The 20,803-nt window shown below is 46.7% G+C and overlaps 1 protein-coding gene across 1 annotated transcript in view; it reads right to left on the reverse strand.

Moving 5' to 3' along the window:
- LOC144683279 (ras association domain-containing protein 8-like) overlaps positions 1-20,803 on the reverse strand; it is a 110,639-nt gene that overhangs the window by 33,923 nt on the left and 55,913 nt on the right. Inside the window, exon 4 of the mRNA XM_078546222.1 lies at positions 5,351-5,477. Coding sequence (XP_078402348.1) covers positions 5,351-5,477 — 127 coding nt within the window. The remainder of the gene's footprint in view (positions 1-5,350; positions 5,478-20,803) is intronic.

Consider the following 20,803-nt stretch of genomic DNA (forward strand, 5'->3'; position numbering starts at 1 on the left):
TGGTTGGAGTCATACCTAGCACAAAGGAAGATGGTTGTGGTTGTTGGAGGCCAGTCACCTCAGCTCCAGGACATCACAGCAGGAGTTCCTCAGGTCCGGCTAGGCCCAACCATCTCCAGCTGCTTCATCAGTGACCTTCCTTCCACCATAAGGTCAGAAGTGGGGATGTTCACTGATGATTGCACAATGTTCAGCACCATTCGCGACTCCTCAGATACTGAAGCAGTCCATGTCCAAATGCAGCAAGACCTGGACAATATCCAAGCTTGCGCTGACAAGTGGCAAGTAACATTCACGCCACACAAGTGTCAGGCAATGACCATCTCCAACAAGGGAGAATCCAATCATCACCCTTGATGTTCAATGGTATTACCATCACTGAATCCTCCACTATCAACATCCAGAAACTGAACTGGACTAGCCATATAAATATTGTGGCTACAAGGGCAGGTCAGAGGCTAGGATTCGTGCGATGAGCAACTCACCTCCTGACTCCTCAAAGCCTGTCCACCATCTACAGGGCACAAGTCAGGAATATGATGGAATACTCCCGACTTGCCTGGCTGACTGCATCTCCCACAACACTGAAGAAGCTGGACACCGTCCAGGACAAAGCAGCACGCTTGATTGGCACACCATCCACAAACATTCACTCCCTCCACCACCTACACACAGTGGCAGCAGTGTGTACCATCTACAAAATGCACTGCAGGAATTCACCAAGGCTCCTTAGACAGCACCTTCCAAACCCACAACCACTACCACCTAGAAGGACAAGGGCAGCAGATTAATGGGAACACCACCATCTGGAAGTTTCCCTCCAAGTCACTCACCATCCTGACTTGGAATTATATCACCGTTCCTTCACTGTCACTGGGTCAAAATCCTGGAACTCCCTCCCTAACAGCACTGTGGGTGTACCTACACCACATGGACTGTAGCGGTTCAAGAAGGCAGCTCACTACCACCTTCTCAAGGGCAATAAGGGACATCACCAAGAAGGGATGGGTAATAAATGCTGGCCCAGCCAGCAAAGCCCACATCTCATGAATGAATAAAACAAAAGCTCAACAGTATGCTCCTCATAGGTAGTGAGGGCCTTGAGCTCAGGCATCCCAACACTGGTCTGGGATCTCTCCTTCTTATTGTGGATGAGCTTGTCCTGTATAAAGACAGATGGAGAGTGTTTGAGCTGGACGCATGCCAAGGCAGATGATAAGGATTTGCTGTGCACACGATGAGGAAGCGAGCTTCACAGGATGTGAGCACAGATGGAGAAGTCAAGGTGTGCGTGGGAAAATCATTGGTGATGTCCCTTGTGCTGGTTGTGTGTGAGATCCCAGTGGACTGTCAGCCTGCGAACGTCGGCGTGGCTTGTGAGAGCGTGAGCTGAAAGTAATGAGAAGGTTGATTTATCTGGCAGAGCAGATGAGATCATTCATCATTTTTCAGCATTGGATGGCTGGTCTCTTGTGGGCTGCATTGGCGCTCACTGACCTGGCCACTTCCTCCCAAGCCGCAGTGGTGAGGTTGGTGGACATCCTTCTGCCATCATGGGGGTAAAGCTCCCCCCGATGATCCTCAGCAGCATCCAGAAGGTGACCCAGCTAAACTTGGGGCCTGCAGTCTTCTTCCCTTTGGAGGCTCTCTCTCACTTGGAACAGTCCTGGGCAACAGACATTGACAAAGCTGTGCATGGGTGTGGTTTAAATATGGCGCCCGGAGCGATGATCCACTGAGGTCATGGCAGGGTGGGTGAATCACAGGCTTCCCACACACAATACAATGTGTTTCCTGTTGATGCATATTTAATGAGGTGAGAAACGTATAATCAGGTGCAAAAATCCACCATTGCAGCCGGCAGGAACAACGCCGCGTTTGTCGCCCATCACCACGCTTAGTCCACAGAGAGGAACATCCCCCCAGCATTTCTCCTAGATAACGGTTCGATGTAGTAATGCTGTCAATGAATGCTCAGTTGACTTCCAGCTCATTTACACACCCACAGGGCTGAATTTTACAGCACCACCCGCCTCCACCCGGTGACAGGCGGAGGGACATAAAATTGGGTGCCGTGGTAACAGCGGTGTGGCGGCACCCAACTGCTTCCATCCACCCATGCAGATATTCTACTCACGGTGAGTAGACGTCAAGTGGCTTGCTCACCAATGGGCCAACTGAGGCCCTTAAGTGGTCATTTAAAGGTTTCCTGCTGCCACTGTGACTTTTCCTGCTTTGGGAAAGTCCCAAGTCAAGTGTTCAGGCTGCCAGGTAAAAGAGGGTTAGGGAGAGGTTGCCTCCTGTATGGGCACCCTGTGCCCATCAGAAGCCTCTTTCCACAGTTTTCCTCCTTCCATGTTTCTCCTTCCCCCGCACCGCACCCTCCCCCACCCCCAATCTACCCCAGCCTCCAAACTCCCATGCCAGGACATGTCAGCCTAGCCCACCGAGACCCCAAACACACATTATTCTGAATTCCTGGCTCCTCTTCTTCAGGGGACTCACTGTGGTCCAATCAGTGGCCACCTATCCTGGTGATGTTGCTGGGGACAAGAGAGCTGCTGGCCATTTGATTGGCTGGCAGCTCTCAGAGGCAGGATTTCCTCTCAGATGTGATGGAAGCTTTGCCTCAAGCCAATTAAAGGTCTGACTGCTTTTAAAAGGCTGGGTGGAGAGCTGGCTGTGTAGGCAGGACTTGCCCTGACTTTTATGCCAGAGGATGGGGATCTCATGTAAAATTCAGCCTAGGTATCTAACAAACCTCACTCATGTTTTCACATTCACAGACTAAGGGGCTAGTTACACTGACAGAAATGTTGGTGATCACAGGCAGTCACTGCCTCACAGGATTAACAGTTGTTACAAGTACAAATGTTTTAAGATTGCTATGTTTTGGGACTATCTCTTTAATTTAAGGTGAAATAGAGGAATGAAGGGGGTCATGTGAGCTGTTCTGAATTCTGTCCAACAACAGGCTTGGGTGGCTTGATTGTTAAAGTTTAAGAGAGGGGAGGCAGATTGCTTTACCGGGAAGAAGGTGCAAGATATTCATACTGTGGACAATGGCAAGAACATCAATAATGACTGTGGGTAGAATGTTAGTCCCCAAGATTCACAGGGAGGTGTTAGGAACATCAGGTTTTATAAATGGTCATACTTTAAACCGTCTAGTTAATTCCAGGATAAAATGAAGTTGGGGTCTAAAGGATAGCTAATTAGCATTTCTACCTGAATACAAGTCCCATGTGATTCACGTGGCCATGGAGATGGGCTTTGAGAGGGAATGAGTCCATAACAAGCCATTGTGGTATCAGCTTATAGGATTTTCTAAGGTTTCCCTGAACCTGACAGACAGGTCAGTCTGCAAGAAACTGAGAGAGAGAGAAAGAGAGGGGGAGAGAGAGATCAGAGAGGTATAGGCAGCCAGTCCTATCGGAAGCAGGGAAATTATGTTTTAATTACTCGCCATGCAGAAGCCAGGTGGGAGCTTGCACTCAGATTGAAGAAACCAGATTCATGAGGATTTAAACAAGGATGTAAGATTTTCCTAGCTTTGGCGAGATGGAGGAATCTCCAGGGTATCCCCTTACTAGGGATTTGAAATTACCCTGCTGGGAAAGGATAAAGGAATCAGGCCATTAGAAGCAGAGGATAACTTTGGACTGGTTCCGCAAGAATAAAGTGTCCACTTAAGGGACAGAGTATCGTATACTCGCGGTATCAGATTTTCAGTCCTGTTAAAAGTCACAGTTAAAACTTGGCCAATTTAAAAGTTCCCTCATTTTGGAGGTTAGCCGGAGGCCTGGAACCAGGGAAAAGGTGGGCTGGTGACACATATTTAAAATCAGTGAATTTTTATACAATGGACTAGGACCCCTCTGACATTCTCAGCCTCTTCAGTGCCACTTCAAACTGTATCTTCTCACATGAGCTGACCCTGTCACTGCTGCCATTGAGCTGGTCTGATTCTTGAGAGCTGCTGAAGTCCAGCCACCTGTTTAAAAGTTGGAAAACTTTACAAGGGCATGTTTGTAATGAGCCTGCGATGATGTTAAGGACCTCTTTATTTGGAACCGATCTTTCCAAAGTCCTTTCCCTCCCCGACCCTCGGGAAAATGGCAGAGTGGGGAAACGCAGGGGGGGTGGAGGGAGGGAGGGGGGTGGCGGGAGTCCTGGCCACTCTACTTGGTGGCCATTTTGTCTACGGCCCTACTTCCACTCCTGCCTCATCTGTGCCAGGGAAATCTGACCCTATGTGCTCTCCTCAAAAAGAAAAAAATGACTCGTATTTGTATAGCAATTTAGAGGACCACCAGATGTTTCAAAGTGCTTTACAGCTTTTACAATTTGCTTTCCTACCTATCTTTGTATCGTCAGCAAAGTTAGCTATCATACACTCGGTCCCTTCACCCAAATCATTAATATAGGTTGTAAATAGTTGAGACCTGAGCACTTATCCCTGTGGCACTCCACTAGTTACAGTTTGCCAAACTGAAAATGACCCAGTTATCCTGACTCCCTGTTCCCTGTTTGTTAGCCAGTCCTCTATCCATGCTAATATATCACCCCCAACACAATAAGCATTTAACTTGTGCCATGCCCCTAATTCCCAGGGCCTGCTCTTCTCTGTGCTGGTGGCAGTCATCCCCATTTGATGCCCCAGTGGATTTTTTGGAGCCACAGCAGGCAATCAGAGTCAGCCAGGCTTTGATCTCTAGCTAGAAAGCCTGCACAACTGAATGTTAAAGAGAAACAAAAGAAAGGGACAGTAAAGGGGGTCCCCTTCCGACATAAACCAGACATTTGCTGTGCAGTTCACATCAAAAATAAGAAGTAGAACGCCTGCTCAGAAAACAGATGGCCTAGCTAGAATAAAAATAGACAGCTTGCAACTCAAAACATGCCAAGTCACCCACTAATCACAATGCTCCTCACACCTAGCAAACCTGCTTTATCAAGATATAGCAAATGTTCTGTTATACATTCATGACAAAATGATGCAGCTATCCCTGAGGGTCCAAGGTTAAGGGCTTTTGTGAATAGATGTAAATTGCTGCCTCTCTCTATCTGAGACACTGCTATGGCTCCTTCACCTTTGACCTTCAGTTGAAACTTCGACTTGAGCAAGTGTGAAACAGAGTTATGAACCCAGAATGTACAACATGGCTACCATTTTCCTTTAATTGGGGCCACTGGTTTATAGAATTGAGCAATTATATTTTATGTCCATTACCTGGGATTACTAGGTTTTGGGGATCATCCCCTTTGGTTCAGTCCATTCCTTTGTGGGAATCGGATTGCGGTGAAAGAGCAGAATGCCAGAGGGCAGCAGTAATCTGTAGTTACTCACCCATAACCTCAGCAGGTCCCTCCTGTGCTGGAAGGATGCTGACCTTGGTCCCTGTCTGTTGAATGAACTGCAGGAGGTTTGCCTGTCGTAGCTCTCTGGTCAGATCTTCCAGCTCACAGCGTTTCCTCTGTGTGGGGAAAAGAGAAGTTGTTTGGTTCTTTCTTTTAGGGGACCATAGTCCCAAATCACTGTTGTGCTCAATTGCTTGTGTGTTTGACTATGTGAGTCTGTTTACTATTGATGTTCACTGTAATTGATTGGTTAAGCCTGGGTGTGGACTCAGAGAAAAGTAAGCAAACTCACATAATCAAACACAGAACAATTGAAGACTACCAGAATCACCAGGAAAATACTGGGATTCAGAGGGTTAAATTATGAGGACAGATCACATGGACTTGGCTTGTATTCCCTTGAGTTTAGAAGAATAATGAATAATCTGATCAAGGTGTTTAAAAGGTTGAAAGGAATAGATATGGCAAATTCTGAGGAACAATTTCCTCTGGTGGGTGAGTCAAGAACAAGAGTGCACAATCTTAAAATTAAAGCCAAACCATTCGGGAGGGAGATCAGGGTCAAAGTGCTTTTTCATAGAAAGGCTGGTAGAAATGTAAAACTCTTTCTCCAAAAGGCTGTGGGTGCTGGGGTCAATTGGAACTTTCAAGATTGAGATGGAAGATTTTTTGTTCAGTAAGATTTCAAGGGATGGGTGGTGAAGGTGGCTGTTAGAGTTGAGATGCAGATGAACTATGATTTAACTGAATGGTGGAACAGGTTTGAGGGGTTGAATGGCCTACCTCCACTCCTATGTTACTTTGTTCCTTCACTGGAGTTGATCCCTACATCACAGGTGAATGGGTAGTATTCTATTCTTCCTAGTTTGGTTTAGAAGCTTACAGTGATGGCTCCAGTGCTTAGACCTGCTTTCTGGGGAGCTAGTGTAATTTAGTCTTGCCAGATTTGTTAAGAATGGCCATCCAGAGACAATAGGGCTGAAAATGGTCTTGGCCAGCAGCACAAAATAGGCCCAAAATGAATCGGCAGCCTGCTTTACACCATGGCCAACTATGGCTGTTCCCAAGGGGCTGAATTTTCACTGGCTTGATCCAAAGGCAGGCAGGCAACCAAAGAATTATGCCAGTGGCCTGTGTACTGGTCTACCTGCATTCCTGACGCCAACAATGTTTGTAAGGGCAGCGGAGAGGACATGCCAGCGAACTCGCCACATCAATCATGAGGCTAATTACGATAGCTAATGAGCACCTTAGGAGCTGGTCTTCTTTACTTTTCTAATTCTCATGGAGGCAGGCAGCCACCATTGGCTGTCTGCTGCGGACCAGCTCAATGTAGGCGATGACATGGTCAGCTGCGAGATTATGTTAGAGGATGCATTTCAAATTGGCACTAGACAGGCTGAGCAGGGCAAAGGGTCTCTACCCCATTATATAAAAATCCGATTAATTTAAAGAATGCGTCACCAACCTAACCCTGTCTCCCATTCGAGACCTCCTGCTGCCCTCCAGATGTAGATAATTTTAACTTTAATGTTTTCATACATAAGTTGGCAATGTGCAAATGGCAGCTGCAACAATGCCTGCCTAAGCAAGTCACAATGTGGCCCACTTTTCGACAGACGCACCTCTGCTCCCGCTCCAGTGGCCAACTGATTGCCTACTACAAATCTGTCCTCAGACTAATTGACTGGTTGTCTCCAAGAAAGTTACAAAAACCATCAGCTCCCATCGGGGGTGGATTCACGACCCGGAAAAGAGCCCGCTTCCTGATTCCCACCTCCCCTGGGAAAATCTGGCGCTGGGTTTCCACTCACCCCTGGAGGTCCTGCTGTGAGATCTGAGGGGCTGCAATGAGGTGAGCTCCCCTAAGAGCAGGAGGAAGTGGACAATCTCTCCAACCAAGAAAGGTGTGGGTGAAAGTGGCTGAGGATTTCAGCAGCAACAGTGTGGTCCCTCCAACCTAGAGACAGTGCACCAAAATCCAGCACCTCAGCTTCATGGGAAAGGTGAGTGGCACAACTTGTTCAGATGCTAAGTCCCAAACTCTGACTTTCCCAGAATTTTCCTGCATGGCACACCTCAGGTCAACCCGCCTCGTAGCTGCACTCATTCCTCTCCCGGAAAAGGGTGGGATGATATCAGGAACCTGACATGACATCAATTTCAGAGAATTTAACTCCCTGCGGTCACACAAACTTGCCTCCCATTGTCTGGGGAAATCCCCCCATTAACCCTGTTTCTTTTTCCACTGATGCTGCCAGACCTGCAGAGTATTTCTACCGTTTTCTGTTTTTTACTTTGACCAATAATGTTGTAAAGAATAATAATAACCCTGAGGATTCAAAGTGCTTTAGAAACCAGCACAGGGCTACCAAAAATTTAAGAAAAGGAAAAAAAATAGAACACAGGAGTAAACTAGCTAGGAGTATGAAAATGCATTGTAAAAGCTTTTACAAGTCTATGAAAAGGAGAGTAACTAAAGGAAAACACTGAGGCCTAGGCAGAAAAAATTATCATGGGGATTGAGGAAATGGCAGAGACATTGAACAAATATTTTGTTTCTGTCTCCACAGTAGAAGAAATAAATTACAGACCAGAAAGACAGGGTAACCAAGGGGCTAATAGAGAATGAGGAATTTAGCTTGATTAATATCAGCAGAGAAACACTACCAGAGAAACTTAAGGAACTAAAATCCAACAAATTCCCAGGATCTGATGGTGTAGATCCTAGGGTTTTAAAAGAGATAGCTGTAGAGACAATGGATGCACTAACTATGATTTTACAAAATTCCCTATATTGTGGAAAGGTCCCAGCAGATTGGAAGTTAGCAAATGTAACACCAATATTCAAGAAAAGAAGGAGCAAGAAACAAGGTGCTATAGGTCAGTTAGCCTGACACCGTCATCAGGAAAATTATGGAATTTATCATTAAGGAAGTCTGAACATTCCACTTAGAAAATCATAGCATATACAGACAGACTTACCATGGTATTACAAAACGGAAATCATGTTTGATGAATTTGAGGATGTAACTAGTAAAGCAGATAAAGGGGAACCAGTAGATGTAGTATACTAGGATTTCCAAAAGGCATTCAATAAGGTGCCACACAAAAGGTTAATACACAAGATAGGGAGTCATGCAGTTGAGCGTAATATATTAGCATGGATAGAGGATTGGCTAATGGACAGGAAGCAAAGAGTAGGAATAAATGTTTTCATTTTCAAGTTAGCAGGCTGAAGCTAGTGGCGTGCTGTAAGGATCAGTATTGGAACCTCAGCTATTTAAAATCTATATCAATGACTTAGATGAAGGCCTGAATTTTCACTCCCCGGACAGGAGCACAGAGTCAGGAAAATTCCTGGCTCCACAAACCTGACCCGGGAAAAAGTGCCCCGGATGCTCCGGGTTTGGTTCCAGGGGAGGTTGGGGTGGGGGGTTGGGGAGGGGATGCAATGGGAGTCGAGCTCACGGCCCCCCCAGAAAATGTTCGGAGGCAGCCACAGGGGCTTCCGGGTACAGAGGCAGGCTTTGCGGAAGCCCCACCTCGGTGATCTGGGACTTTGTTCAAGCTGTAAAAAAAACCAAAAAAACATTGCTCCACACATTCCCCATAGCCCCATCCATGCCATCCACCTCCTATGGCCCTTTACAGCTCCTATGCTAACTTATGCCCAGTACCCACACCCATGGCCCTGTACACCCCTTTGCAAACTTAGTGCTAACTCATGACCCCTCTGCCACCTACTACCCTTTGCCCTTACACCCTCCATTCCAACACACCCAGTATCCAGCATGGGCAGACCTCAGGGCCCATGTTGAGGTAAAATGGATCAAAGTACCAAGGCCAGAATGTTCCAGCCCTGTTGGCATTGGGCATCATGGTGGGCAGGGGACAATATGGCGGGAAGGCCAATAATGGGTTTTATGCTGTTGTGAAACCAGTTTGTGATCGTCTGCTCCACCTGTCAATGGCAGGCCACGTTTCCCGCCGCTGCATGTCGGAGGGGAGTGGGGGGCGGGGGGTGGGTGTGGGAGGCAAGGCAGAGCACAGACTGAAAGAAATATCAAGCTCATGCTGGGGTAGGTGGGGGGGGTAGGGGGGGTTGTTGAACAAAGCGGCCACGCACTTTGGAAAAGCTTGTAAAAAGTGAGCGTTCTTCCGCAGCTGAGACTGCAACTCCATTGACATGCTTGGAGTCAGGCCTCTGAAGCTTATCCGCCCACTCAAGAAATGCAAAAGCATGAAACTGCCACCAAATGCTCCAGAAATTTTCACCCCTAGGGCACAGGCTGCAAATTAATGTGCATTTTAGGGGGCAGCAGAGCAATTGGCTGACTGGGCAGGTTGTACAATCCTTTGTGAAAGGTGGCCATGGCGCAGTCACTGGTGGAGGTGCTCACAGCCCCTTGCAATGTCTTTATTAAGATTTAAACCAGTATCCATCATGGTTCAAGCTAACAGTGCAGCCTTGCAGTGCGGGTTAGGAGAATGCCTGTGCCTGAGCTCAGAACACAGCATGCAGTCCAATGGCTGAAGCTGCTGCCAATCAGTCAAGTGGAGTGGGGCGGAGGTGGGTGGGGTTTGGACAGCCAATGAATGCACTACACATTGGCCATTCAAGTGGTGGCTAGCACTCTCCTGGTGCATTAAGGGGCCTTCAGACTTAACCAAGAGAGGTTCTTAGTACACCCACCCTAACCCACGCGTCTCTCTCTTTGATCCTGCAGGAGGAGAACATCAGGATCATGGAGCCTGGTGATTTCGTGGTATGTCTCATGGCTTACAGGGAGCAGAGGAGAAGAAGAGAGTAAGAGAGTGGCAGAGGCACCTAGCTCAGCAAAAGAGGAGCACCACCCTTAAGATGAAGGGGCGGCAGAGCTCCTGCGCACACAACTGAAGATCCACAGCAAGCCATCAGTTAAAGGCACCTCACTAGACCCAGGGATTAAAGGCAGCGCCTGTCATTCCTGCAGATGACCAACAATCAATGTCGCTGAAAACTGCGTATGTCTAGGGAGCTAGTTGGTACCACCTGCTGCATGAGTTGGCGACATGGAGGGCATCCACTGCCAGTGGCTGTGGCGCTCATTTTTTAAGCCAGTGGCCCCTTCCAGGGCTCCACAGGTGACCTATGTAGGATCTCACAAGCCTCCACATGCAAATGTATCCAGGAGGTCATGGACGCCATCTTCAGGAAGGCACAGAATTTTGTGCATTTCGCCCAGGATCAGGAAAGCCAGGAAGCAAGAGCTCTGGGATTTGCGCAGATCTTTGGATTTCCACAGGTGCAGGGTGCCATCAACTGCACTGACATGGCGTTTAGATCTCCATGGTAACAAGCAGTAAACTACATCAACCGCAAGGGCTTCCACTCGCTGAATGTTCAGCTGGTGTGTAACCACTTAAAATGCATCCTACAGGTCTGCGCATGGTTTCCAGGGAACGTCCACGGCTCCTACATCCTCAGTTGGTCTCAGATCCCTGACATCTTCCAGGGTCCACAGAGGCTGCAGGGTTGGCTCCTCAGGGACAAGGGTGACCCACAGGGGACGCGGCTGATGCCCGTGCGGTGGCCTCAGACTGCAGCAGAGTGACGGTCTAACGAGGCTCATGCTGCGACCGGGACTGTGGTGGAGCAAATCATAGGCATTTTGAAAATGAGGTTCCAGTGCCTCAACAGGTCCGGTGGAGCACTGCAATATAATCCCCAGAGGGTGTCATGCATCGCCATCACTTACTGCATGCTCCACACCCTGGTGCTGCAGTGAGGGGAGGACCTGGCTGAGGAGGAGATGGAGGATCTGCATGTATCCTCCAATGAGGAGGGTGTTGAAGGGGATGATGATGATGATGAGGTCCTCAAAGGTGTGGATGTCGGCGATGAGGCCATCGCACTGGCCAGATGAGGTAGGCATGCTCAAGGGGCCCTCATAACCGCAAGATTCATGGAGGATGATGATGAGATGCAGTGAGGACAGTCCAGTAATCTCCACCTCGTATCTGTGAACGTTTGACTCCTGTGTGGCTGATGGCAGCGCACATACCCTCAGTGCTCAGGCTCATTTCATGGAGACGCAGCGGAGGCCCTAATAGTCACTAGATTCAAGGAGGATGATGACGACATGCAGTGAGGACACTCAATAGATCTTCACATTGCCTCTGTGGACGTCTGACTCCTGTCTGGCTGAGGGCAGCTGACCTACACTCTGTGATCATGGAGACGCGGCCATGAAACTTTAAATGCACCTGATCCTTTGTCAGCCTTCAGCACCTGACCCCTTCAGGAGCACAGCGTCACTGGTCACAGATGCTGATGAGATGGGGGCCAGCCCCATCCCAAAGATGCTGGGAGCACACAGAGAGAATGATGGAACTCTGTGCTGCCGGCCCAGGGCATTCTGGCAGCAATGATAAGCCCCATTGAGGTGCAGGAATGACTGATGTAAACAGTGAGTGTGAAGCCAGACCATCACTTTGGTGATTACACACTGCACAGGGAAGAAACTGAGGCACCTGCCTGGATATTGTGCAGGCACCAAGGTTTCACATCTGAGTGGCATGAACACTGTTCAGCATAACAAGGAGCCATAGGCAAGGAAACATTCTTGGGACTTCATTTACAATAGTGAACATTGTGTACAAGTGATTAACACCCATGTCCAGGTTGTGCAACTACATCCTCTTAACTTTCCTAACCCTGCTGCTACATCTTGGTGCTTCCCCAACATCCACAGCGGAGCTGGAGGCCGCCTCTTGACTGCTACTGGGTCCGTGACAGGTGTCCCCTGGAGGGCTGAGACCTGGAGGGCCCCAGCCTGCTTTTAGGGTCCTGCTGTATTACAGTGGCACCATCCTTGGTCTGTGGAGCTGGAGCTGCTGGGGTCACAGGAAAAGGGGATTTGGATAGGCCGGACACTCTTGGGTGGATGGCCCTGGAGTGTGCACCTGCTGATCCTCCTCCCTATGGGGGCCTGAAGGCCCCAGTCTGACTCCGTGAGCAGAAGAGGTAACTGTAGTGAGATCGAGCTGCCCCGCACCCCTCTCGTGTTGACACTGATGGAGGCCAACTATGGTATCAGTGATGGAGTTGACCCTGTGCAGCAGTGCAGGACCAATGTCCTGGACCAAGGTCTCCATGGCGGTCATCATCCTACCAGTGTTGACCTCAGTGTGTTGGCATGCCAGTGCTGTCACCTCAGACTGTCAACTCAGGGGGACGGGCTCCTCCATTGTGCCTTGCAATCTGAAGGGTGCATTGGAAATCCTTTCCTGATGTTCCCGAACTTGCCTTTGCAGCTCCAGCTACTGAGGTATGACCGAGTCAAGAGGCTCCTCATCTGACTCGGACTCAGCAGATTCCTGGCCTCCAGCAGTTCTCTGAGTGTGGGAAACATGGGAAGTCCTTGCCGCCGCCTAGACCAGACATTGGGACGTTCTCACCGGATTGTGTCCCCGAAGCTACTCTAGAACTAGGTCCCACCGAGGTGTGTGTCTCTGCGCTGGTGGAGGGTGTGGGTGAGCGCTGTGACAGGACTTAAATTAGGGTGTAATCAGATTCTTCTTCCAAGGTGCCTTTGGGTTGTGGACTTAGTTTGTGGACCCCCTCGGCTGCTTCCCAGATGTATCTACGAAAGCAAAGAGAGATAATTAGTGCATGGCAGAGGACTGCAGAACAGGGAAACCCACTCACAGCATGGTTGTCTGATGGATGTTGCACTGCTGGATCCTCACTTGGTTGAGCACCGCCAATCTCACTGTCAGCACAGGAATGGTCCAGATCATCGCTGGCCAGCTGGATGGCTCTATTTTCAAAGTCTGTGAGGATCTTGGTGTCGAGCATTCCTCCACAAGTCTGTGACCTCTCCCTTTTGTTGTGTGCCAGCTTGTCCTGCATGAAGACAGATGGAGAGGGTGTAAGCAGGACACCTGCCAGGCTAGATGAGAAGGATGCCTGGCATGTGTGGGTGCTGAGTGGTGTCATGGACGGGTTGATGACACAATCCGCAGGGCAGGAGAAGGTGTGAGTGAGAGTGAATGGTGGTGTCCCTTGAACTGGCAGCGAATGAGATCCCTGTGGATGTGTGATGGGTTTGTGAGTGTGTGAGTTGGGAGTGATGAGAAGAGTGATGAGAAGAGAGAATTACCCTGGTGAAATGGAGGAGATCATTCATCCTCTTTCAGCACTGGGTGACTTTTGCAGGGCATTGGCACTGACCACTACTGCCACCGTTTCCCAGGCTGAATTGGTGAGCTTGCTTGCTGGTCTTTGCCCAGAACAGGGGTAGAGGTCTTCACGGCTGGTGTCCGCTACGTCCAGTAGGTGCCCGAGGGAGGTGTTGCTAAATTTTGGGGCAGCATATTTCTTCCCTTTGGCAGCAATGCCTTTGCAGCAGCTTCTGATCCCTTAGAAAATGCTAGCTCTGTGTAGGGCCGCCCTTTAACTATGGTGCCCAGATCACTGAAGGCTGAGGCAACATTGTGGGGAGAGGGGGCGGGAAAATCAGAGGCTGCCCAGACAGAGATCCGCGTGCTTCCAGGAAATGCATTTTAAAGAGGTGGGACTAACCAGAATGGGACAATATGGCACGAAAATCTGCCATTGCGGCAGGCAGGTAAAACGTCCTTTGCCTCTCCACCCCCGCTACCGCACTTTGTGCAAAGCTGGGGCAATTGCAGACTTTATGTTTTAACAAAATAACACTCTCATTCAGTTACTAGATCCAAGTTGTTTTTGGTTTAGAGGTTTATGGATTAAATTGTAGTCATCAGGCATGATAGCTGCATAAGACCATAAGACCATAAGACATAAGAGCAGAAATTAGGCCATTCGGCCCATCAAGTCTGCTCCGCATTTCAATCATGGCTGATAAGTTTCTCAACCCCATTATCCCGCCTTCTCCTCGTAACCTTTGATCCCCTTACCAATAAAGAACCTATCTATCTCGGTCTTAAATACACTCAATGACCTGGCCTCCACAGCCTTCTGTGGCAATGAATTCCATAGATTCACCACTCTCTGGCTAAAGAAGTTTCTCCTCATCTCTGTTCTAAAAGGTCTTCCCTTTACTCTGAGGCTGTGCCCTCGGGTCCTAGTCTCTCCTACTAATGGAAACATCTTCCCCACGTCCATTCTATCCAGGTCTTTCAGTGTCCTGTAAGTTTCAATCAGATCCCCCCTCATCCTTCTAAACTCCATCGAGTATAGACCCAGAGTCCTCAAACGTTCCTCAATATGTTAAGCCTTTCATTCCTGGGATCATTCTCGTGAACCTTTTCTGGACCCTCTCCAGGGCCAGCACATCCTTCCTGTGATATGGGGCCCAAAATTGCTCACAATATTCTAAATGTGGTCTGACCAGAGCCTTATAAAGCCTCAGCAGCACATCCCTGCTTTTATATTCCAGTCCTCTCGAAATAAATGCCAACGTTCCATTTGCCTTCCTAACCACCGACTCAACCTGCAAGTTAACATTAAGAGAATCCTGGACTAGGATTCCCAAGTCCCTTTGCACTCCAGATTTCTGAATTCTCTCCCCATTTAGAAAATAGTCTATGCCTCTATTCTTCCTACCAAAGTGCATGACCTCACACTTCCCCACATTGTATTCCACCTGCCACTTCTTTGCCCATTCTCCTAACCTGTCCAAATCCTTCTGCAGCCTCCCTGCCTCCTCAATGCTACCTGTCCCTCCACCTATCTTTGTATCATCTGCAAACTTAGCCAAGATGCCCTCAGTTCCTTCATCTAGATCATTAATGTGTAAAGTGAAAAGTTGTGGTCCCAACACTGACCCCTGCGGAACTCCACTAGTCACCGGCCGCCATCCTGAGCAGGACCCCCTTATCCCCACTCTCTGCCTCCTGCCAGACAGCCAATCTTCTATCCATGCTAGTACCTTGCCTCTAACACCATGGGCTCTTATCTTACTGAGCAGCCTCCTATGCGGCACCTTGTCAAATGCCTTCTGGAAGCCCAAGTAGATAACATCCTTTGGCTCTCCTTTGTCTAACCTACTCGTTACCTCCTCAAAGAATTCTAACAGATTTGTCAGGCATGACCTCCCCTTGATGAAACCATGCTGACTTTGCCCAATTTTACCATGCACTTCCAAGTATTCTGAAATCTCATCCTTAATAATGGACTCTAAAATCTTACCAATGACCTAGGTCAGGCTAATCGGCCTGTAATTTCCCATTTTTTGCCTCACTGCCTTCTTAAACAGGGGGGTTATATTAGCGATTTTCCAGTCCTCTAGGTCCCTCCCTGACTCCAGTGATTCCTGAAAGATCACCACTAACACCTCCACTATCTCTTCAGCTATCTCCTTCAGAACTCTGGGGTGTAATCCATCTGGTCCAGGTGATTTATCCACCTTCAGACCTTTCAGTTTTCCTAGCACCTTCTCCTTGGTAATGGCATCTCTGACTCTGGAAACCCTTCGTTTCTCTATGTAAGTTTTGAGGCTGTGTGGAAGGACAGTTTTTAAACTCCCCTAGCAGTACTATTTCCCTTAACCCTTCGTAAGTACGGTCAATTTTGAGGTCACGGACCCGCCAGTCAAATGGCTGTTGTTTAATTTCCTCGAATTCCAGGAATGTCCATGTGGGTTTTTTTTACGGGAGTTCCAGAACTGTTGGCTCAGGTATGAGTTCATAGGCAATGAGAATAGCAGCCTTTGTCTGACCATTACTTTTACAGCTGTCAGTAGGCACCCTCGCAGGCCTTTCCTGCTAGTTGACTTTGTAACAGGAGTGTCCAAAACTCTGCTTGCCATTGAAATTTTGCCAGTTTCTCAAAGGTTGTAAAAAAATAGTTTCCACATCATCTTCTTCAGACTTGGGGACAAATTGGGAATATTTCAGCAAACTTCATGGATGCTAACAATAAAAAATAAGATGATTACTTTTGATGTGACAGCATTTCTGCAACAGGAGGACTTAACTTGGCAAAAACTGGCATGGCTAAACATAGAACAGCTAAAAGTCACAGCTAAGCAGCTGGAACTTAATATACGCAATAAAGCACAGAGACCCAAGATACTAAAAATGCTGTCCAACCATCTCAGCCTCACTCCAGATACGGAACAGGTAGAAGATACAGAACCTGAAATGGACCTGGAGGCTCGAGTTAGAGTTTCAGGCAATAGAGAGAGAATCCCAAGAGAGAGAGGGAGAGCAAAAAAAAAGAGAGTACTTTTCAGCTCAAAAAACTAGGGAGATAGTTGCAGGCACAGAAAGAGAAATTGTAGCCTCTAGGGAGAACCTGATTTTAGCTAGCAGTAATTTAAATACCCTTAGCCCAGAGCCAAATGTTGATTTGATGAAAAACACTCTCTCCTTTTTTTTTGCTCTATCTCTCTCTTTTGCCTGAAACTCTAACTCGAGCCTCCACTCTTCCAGGTGAATTTTGATTAGGGTAACCAGGTCCGTTTCAGCTTCTGTATCTTCTACCTGTTCCGTATCTGGAGTGAGGCTGAGATGGTTGGACAGCATTTTTAGTATCTTGGGTCTCTGTGTTTTATTGCGTATATTAAGTTCCACCTGCTTAGCTGTGACTTTTAGCTGTTCTATGTTTAGCCATGCCAGTTTTTGCTAAGTTAAGTCCTCCTCTTGCAGAAATGCTGTCACATCAAAAGTAACCATTTTATTTTTTATTGTTAGCATCCATGAAGTTTACTGCTGTAATCCCTTTAGTTTCTTGTTTCAACAATTTTGGATTTATGTTGTTTTTCCTTTTCACTTCTAAATCCTTTAAAGTCGTACTTGGCTCATTTGCAATGGATCTTATCTCACACTACAACATCCAATTTGTTGCGGACAGAATTTATGTGTTTTCTTACTGCCTGTGATCAGTGTGTTTGTATGTGAGCAGTAGGTGTTCTCTTACGCTCAGAGTGATTGTCCCAATTTAAATAATTCCAGCTGCAAGCTTTTTGTGAATTTAAAAATAAGGAAGGTTATTTATTATCACACTTGCCCCAGAGGTTTAAACGTGACATCTCATTCACTCCACTCACTCACGCTATCACTCACTCAAAGACTAGATACAGATTTGGGAAAAAACAATATAATTACAATCTATGGTTGTCTCAGTCCCTTTTCGTGACAGGCCTGTAGTTTCTTAGATGAGTTGAGACATTGGTTGAAAGGAAGGTCTAGTAGAGCAAAGAATTTTCAGTAAGCTGTGAAGCTTCTTGTAGTCCAATATCTAGGAGGTTGCTTCTCAGGTGAACTTGAAGTTGGAACAAGTTGGGGAGAGACTTTCTCCCACCTTCAATGTATGGTTGTTTATTACCTTGGCTGCTTAGTTGACGTGCAGGTGGTTCAATCGCTGTCTGATGGAATCTCTCTGCAGAACAGTTTCTTGCTGTTTTAAAAGCAGGCAACAAACATGGCTGGCTCACCATGTGACCAGTTACAAGTCCAAAGCCCTTTTCCAAGTAAAGTGGGTATCTAGGTCAATTATATATCCTGTGTGATGACTGTCACACCTTGAGCGTTTGAGACAACTGGTGTCTTTGTATTTGAATGACCCATTCAATTTGAAATTACCCTTTTGAATTAGTTTCAGGAAAAGGCATTGAGTCAACATCAGTCTGGAAAATTCCTTTTGTTCCCTCATGAGACAGGGGAGTGTGTCAATCCACAAGAGAAGTCAGGTGATCCTTGGATAACCGTCTTTTTGTAGCCTTTTGTGGTTTTCAAAAAATACAACGTATTGACTGAAAGCCCATAACATACCGGAACATGACAGCAGCCTGGCAGCTCCCTTGACAACTTGACAGTTCCCTTTAGCTTGACAGTTTCAATCAGTTTGACAGCTCCCTTGACAGCTTGACAGTTCCCTTTAGCTTAACAGTTCCTCCAATCAGCTTGACAGCTCCAATGAGTTTAGCCACTTTTTATGCACTTCCTTGTCTATTTTTAACAATCCCAAAGGGCACCTGACCTCTCCCAAATGACACCTTACCTTTTCCAAAGGTGCCCATGGACCTCTCCAAAAAGGTACCCTACCTCTCCAATGAACTCTAGCAGCTTCAGACCATCTCCTGAGAGGTCTAAAACCTACAAGTCATGTTTTGGACATCCCAGTTATGAAAATTTTTTCTGTTTGAAGGTACTTTTAACATGTACAGCTGACTCCGTGAACCATGGATGTGCAAAATACAACCTGCCCCAGTTGGTACCAGGTTAGGGGGCAGAACTTCTGGAATCGGGTCTCTGGCTCATCATGGCTAAACTGGAGACCCTGTCCATCTTAATAAAAGTTCAGGCCAAAGAGTCTGAGAGTAATTGTATTCAAGTTTGCTGATGATACAAAGTTAGGTAGGAATGTGAATTGTGAGGTGGACACTAAAAGCCTGCAAAGAAATGAAGTGAGTGGCACCAAGGTGGTAGGTGGAGTATAATGTGGGGAAGTGTAAAATTATTCACTTTGTTGTGAAAGGCACAAAACTTTTAAATATTGATGCTCAGAGAGACTCGGGTGTACTCATGCAAGGAAAACAAAAAGTTAGCATGCAAATACATCAAGCAGTTAGGAAGGAAAATGGCATGTTGGTCTTTACTGCAAAGGGATTGGAGTACAATGAAGTCTTGCTATAATTGTACAGGACTTTGGTCAGACCACACCTGGAGTAATGTGTGCAGTTTTGATCGACATACTTAAGGAAGGATATACTTGCCTTGGAGAGAGTGCAGCCAAGGTTCACTACGTTGGTCCCTGGGATGAGGAGTTTGTCCTATGCTGAGAGGCTGAGTAAATTGGACCTCTACTCACTGAAGTTTAGAAGAATGAAAGGTGATCTCATTGAAACATACGAGGCCCTGAAGAGACTTGAAAGGTTAGACAGTGGGAGGTTGTTTCCCCTGGCTGGGGAATCTAGAACACAGAATCAATGGCTCAGTATGTGAGGTTGACCATTTAGAACTGAGATTAGGAGAAATTGATTCACTAAAAGGGTTGTAAATCTTTGAAATTCTTTACCCAAGAGGGTCGTGAATTCTCCACCACTGAATATATTTAAGGCTGAGATAGACAGATTTTTGGTCTCTCGGAAAATCAAGGATATGGGGAGTGGGCAGGAAAGTGAAGTTTACAATTAAGATCAGCCATGATCATATTGAATGATGGAGCAGGCTCGAGGGGCCATATGGTTTACTCCTGCTCCTGTTTCTTATCTTCTTATAATCTCAGTGTTTGGTCCCTTGTCCAAATAGCTCTGTTTTAGGCTTGGTGTCAATTTCTATCAGATTATGCTTCTGTAAAGTGCCGAGGGAGGTTTTACTATGTTACAGGTGCTTTACAAATGCAGGCTGTTGTTGTTCATTTGAATGCAATGAGGACGCAGAGAGAAAGTAGTAAGACCACATAGAATAGTATATTTGGAACGTCTAGATAAGAGAATTCAGAGATGCTCTGACTAAAGCAGTAATATACAAGGAGACAAGAAGGTTGATATGGGTCTACCTTAATTCAAAATGAAGCCTCATCAGCATTTGCACAGTAAGCTTTCATAATGTACACAATAATGGTCTGATTACATTATCATTTAACCGAATGTTAAAATGACTTAAATGACAACGCGCACATCTGTGAATAGGGACCATTAGAGTAATGAGCACCTGAGAAGACAACACCACTGACCTAATCAACTGAGTCCGTTAATCTCCTTTGTAAACCATGCATCTCATCTGAAGTGTCTTAGGGTTAAGTTTCACCTGCGAGGATATCAAAAAAATGATATTTAAAGTGTCTAATTTCTTGTGGTAATTACAGGTCTGTTGTTGGGCTCCTTGTAAAATGGCAGAAACCGTTAATGTGGGCCTTTGTTCTGGAGGGGCGTGTATAAAAGAGGTCAGTGCCAATCCATTTATCCTGACATCAGGTGGTACTTATCGGAGGCAATGTGTGGCTGATTATTACTGTATTTTCAGATGAGAAAGAGGCATCTAGATCTACAAAAAAATGCAGCTGCTAAAACTCCATGATGGGGACAGCTGGCCAAGTTCTAGCATTACTGGAGAAAAGGGAACTGAAGGCCATGGACCTGAAACATTGCAATTTTTTTCCCCTGTTGTGAAAGTCAAATGAGATATTTTAATTTTTTTTTTGCTATGAAGAAAGAAACTACATTTTTATAGCATCTTAACACAGTTTCAGGGCCTCCCAAATAATTCACAGCCCATGGGTTACATATGATGTGGAGAGAATATTGTTATGTAGGCCAAAAAACACAGCCAATTTGTGCACAGCAAGATCCCAACCATGTGCAAATTAATTGAATGACCAGGTCGTCTGCTTTAGGTTAAAGAAGAAATGTTAGCCGGAGCATCAGGAATACTGTCCCAGGTCTTTCTCAAATAGTGCAATGTGATCTTTTGCATCCATCTGAATAAGCATATAGGCTGTTGTTCAACATTTTATTTGAAGCAGAGT

The sequence above is a fragment of the Cetorhinus maximus genome, chromosome 8, assembly GCF_964194155.1.
Source record: "Cetorhinus maximus chromosome 8, sCetMax3.hap1.1, whole genome shotgun sequence".
Lineage (NCBI taxonomy): Eukaryota > Metazoa > Chordata > Chondrichthyes > Lamniformes > Cetorhinidae > Cetorhinus > Cetorhinus maximus.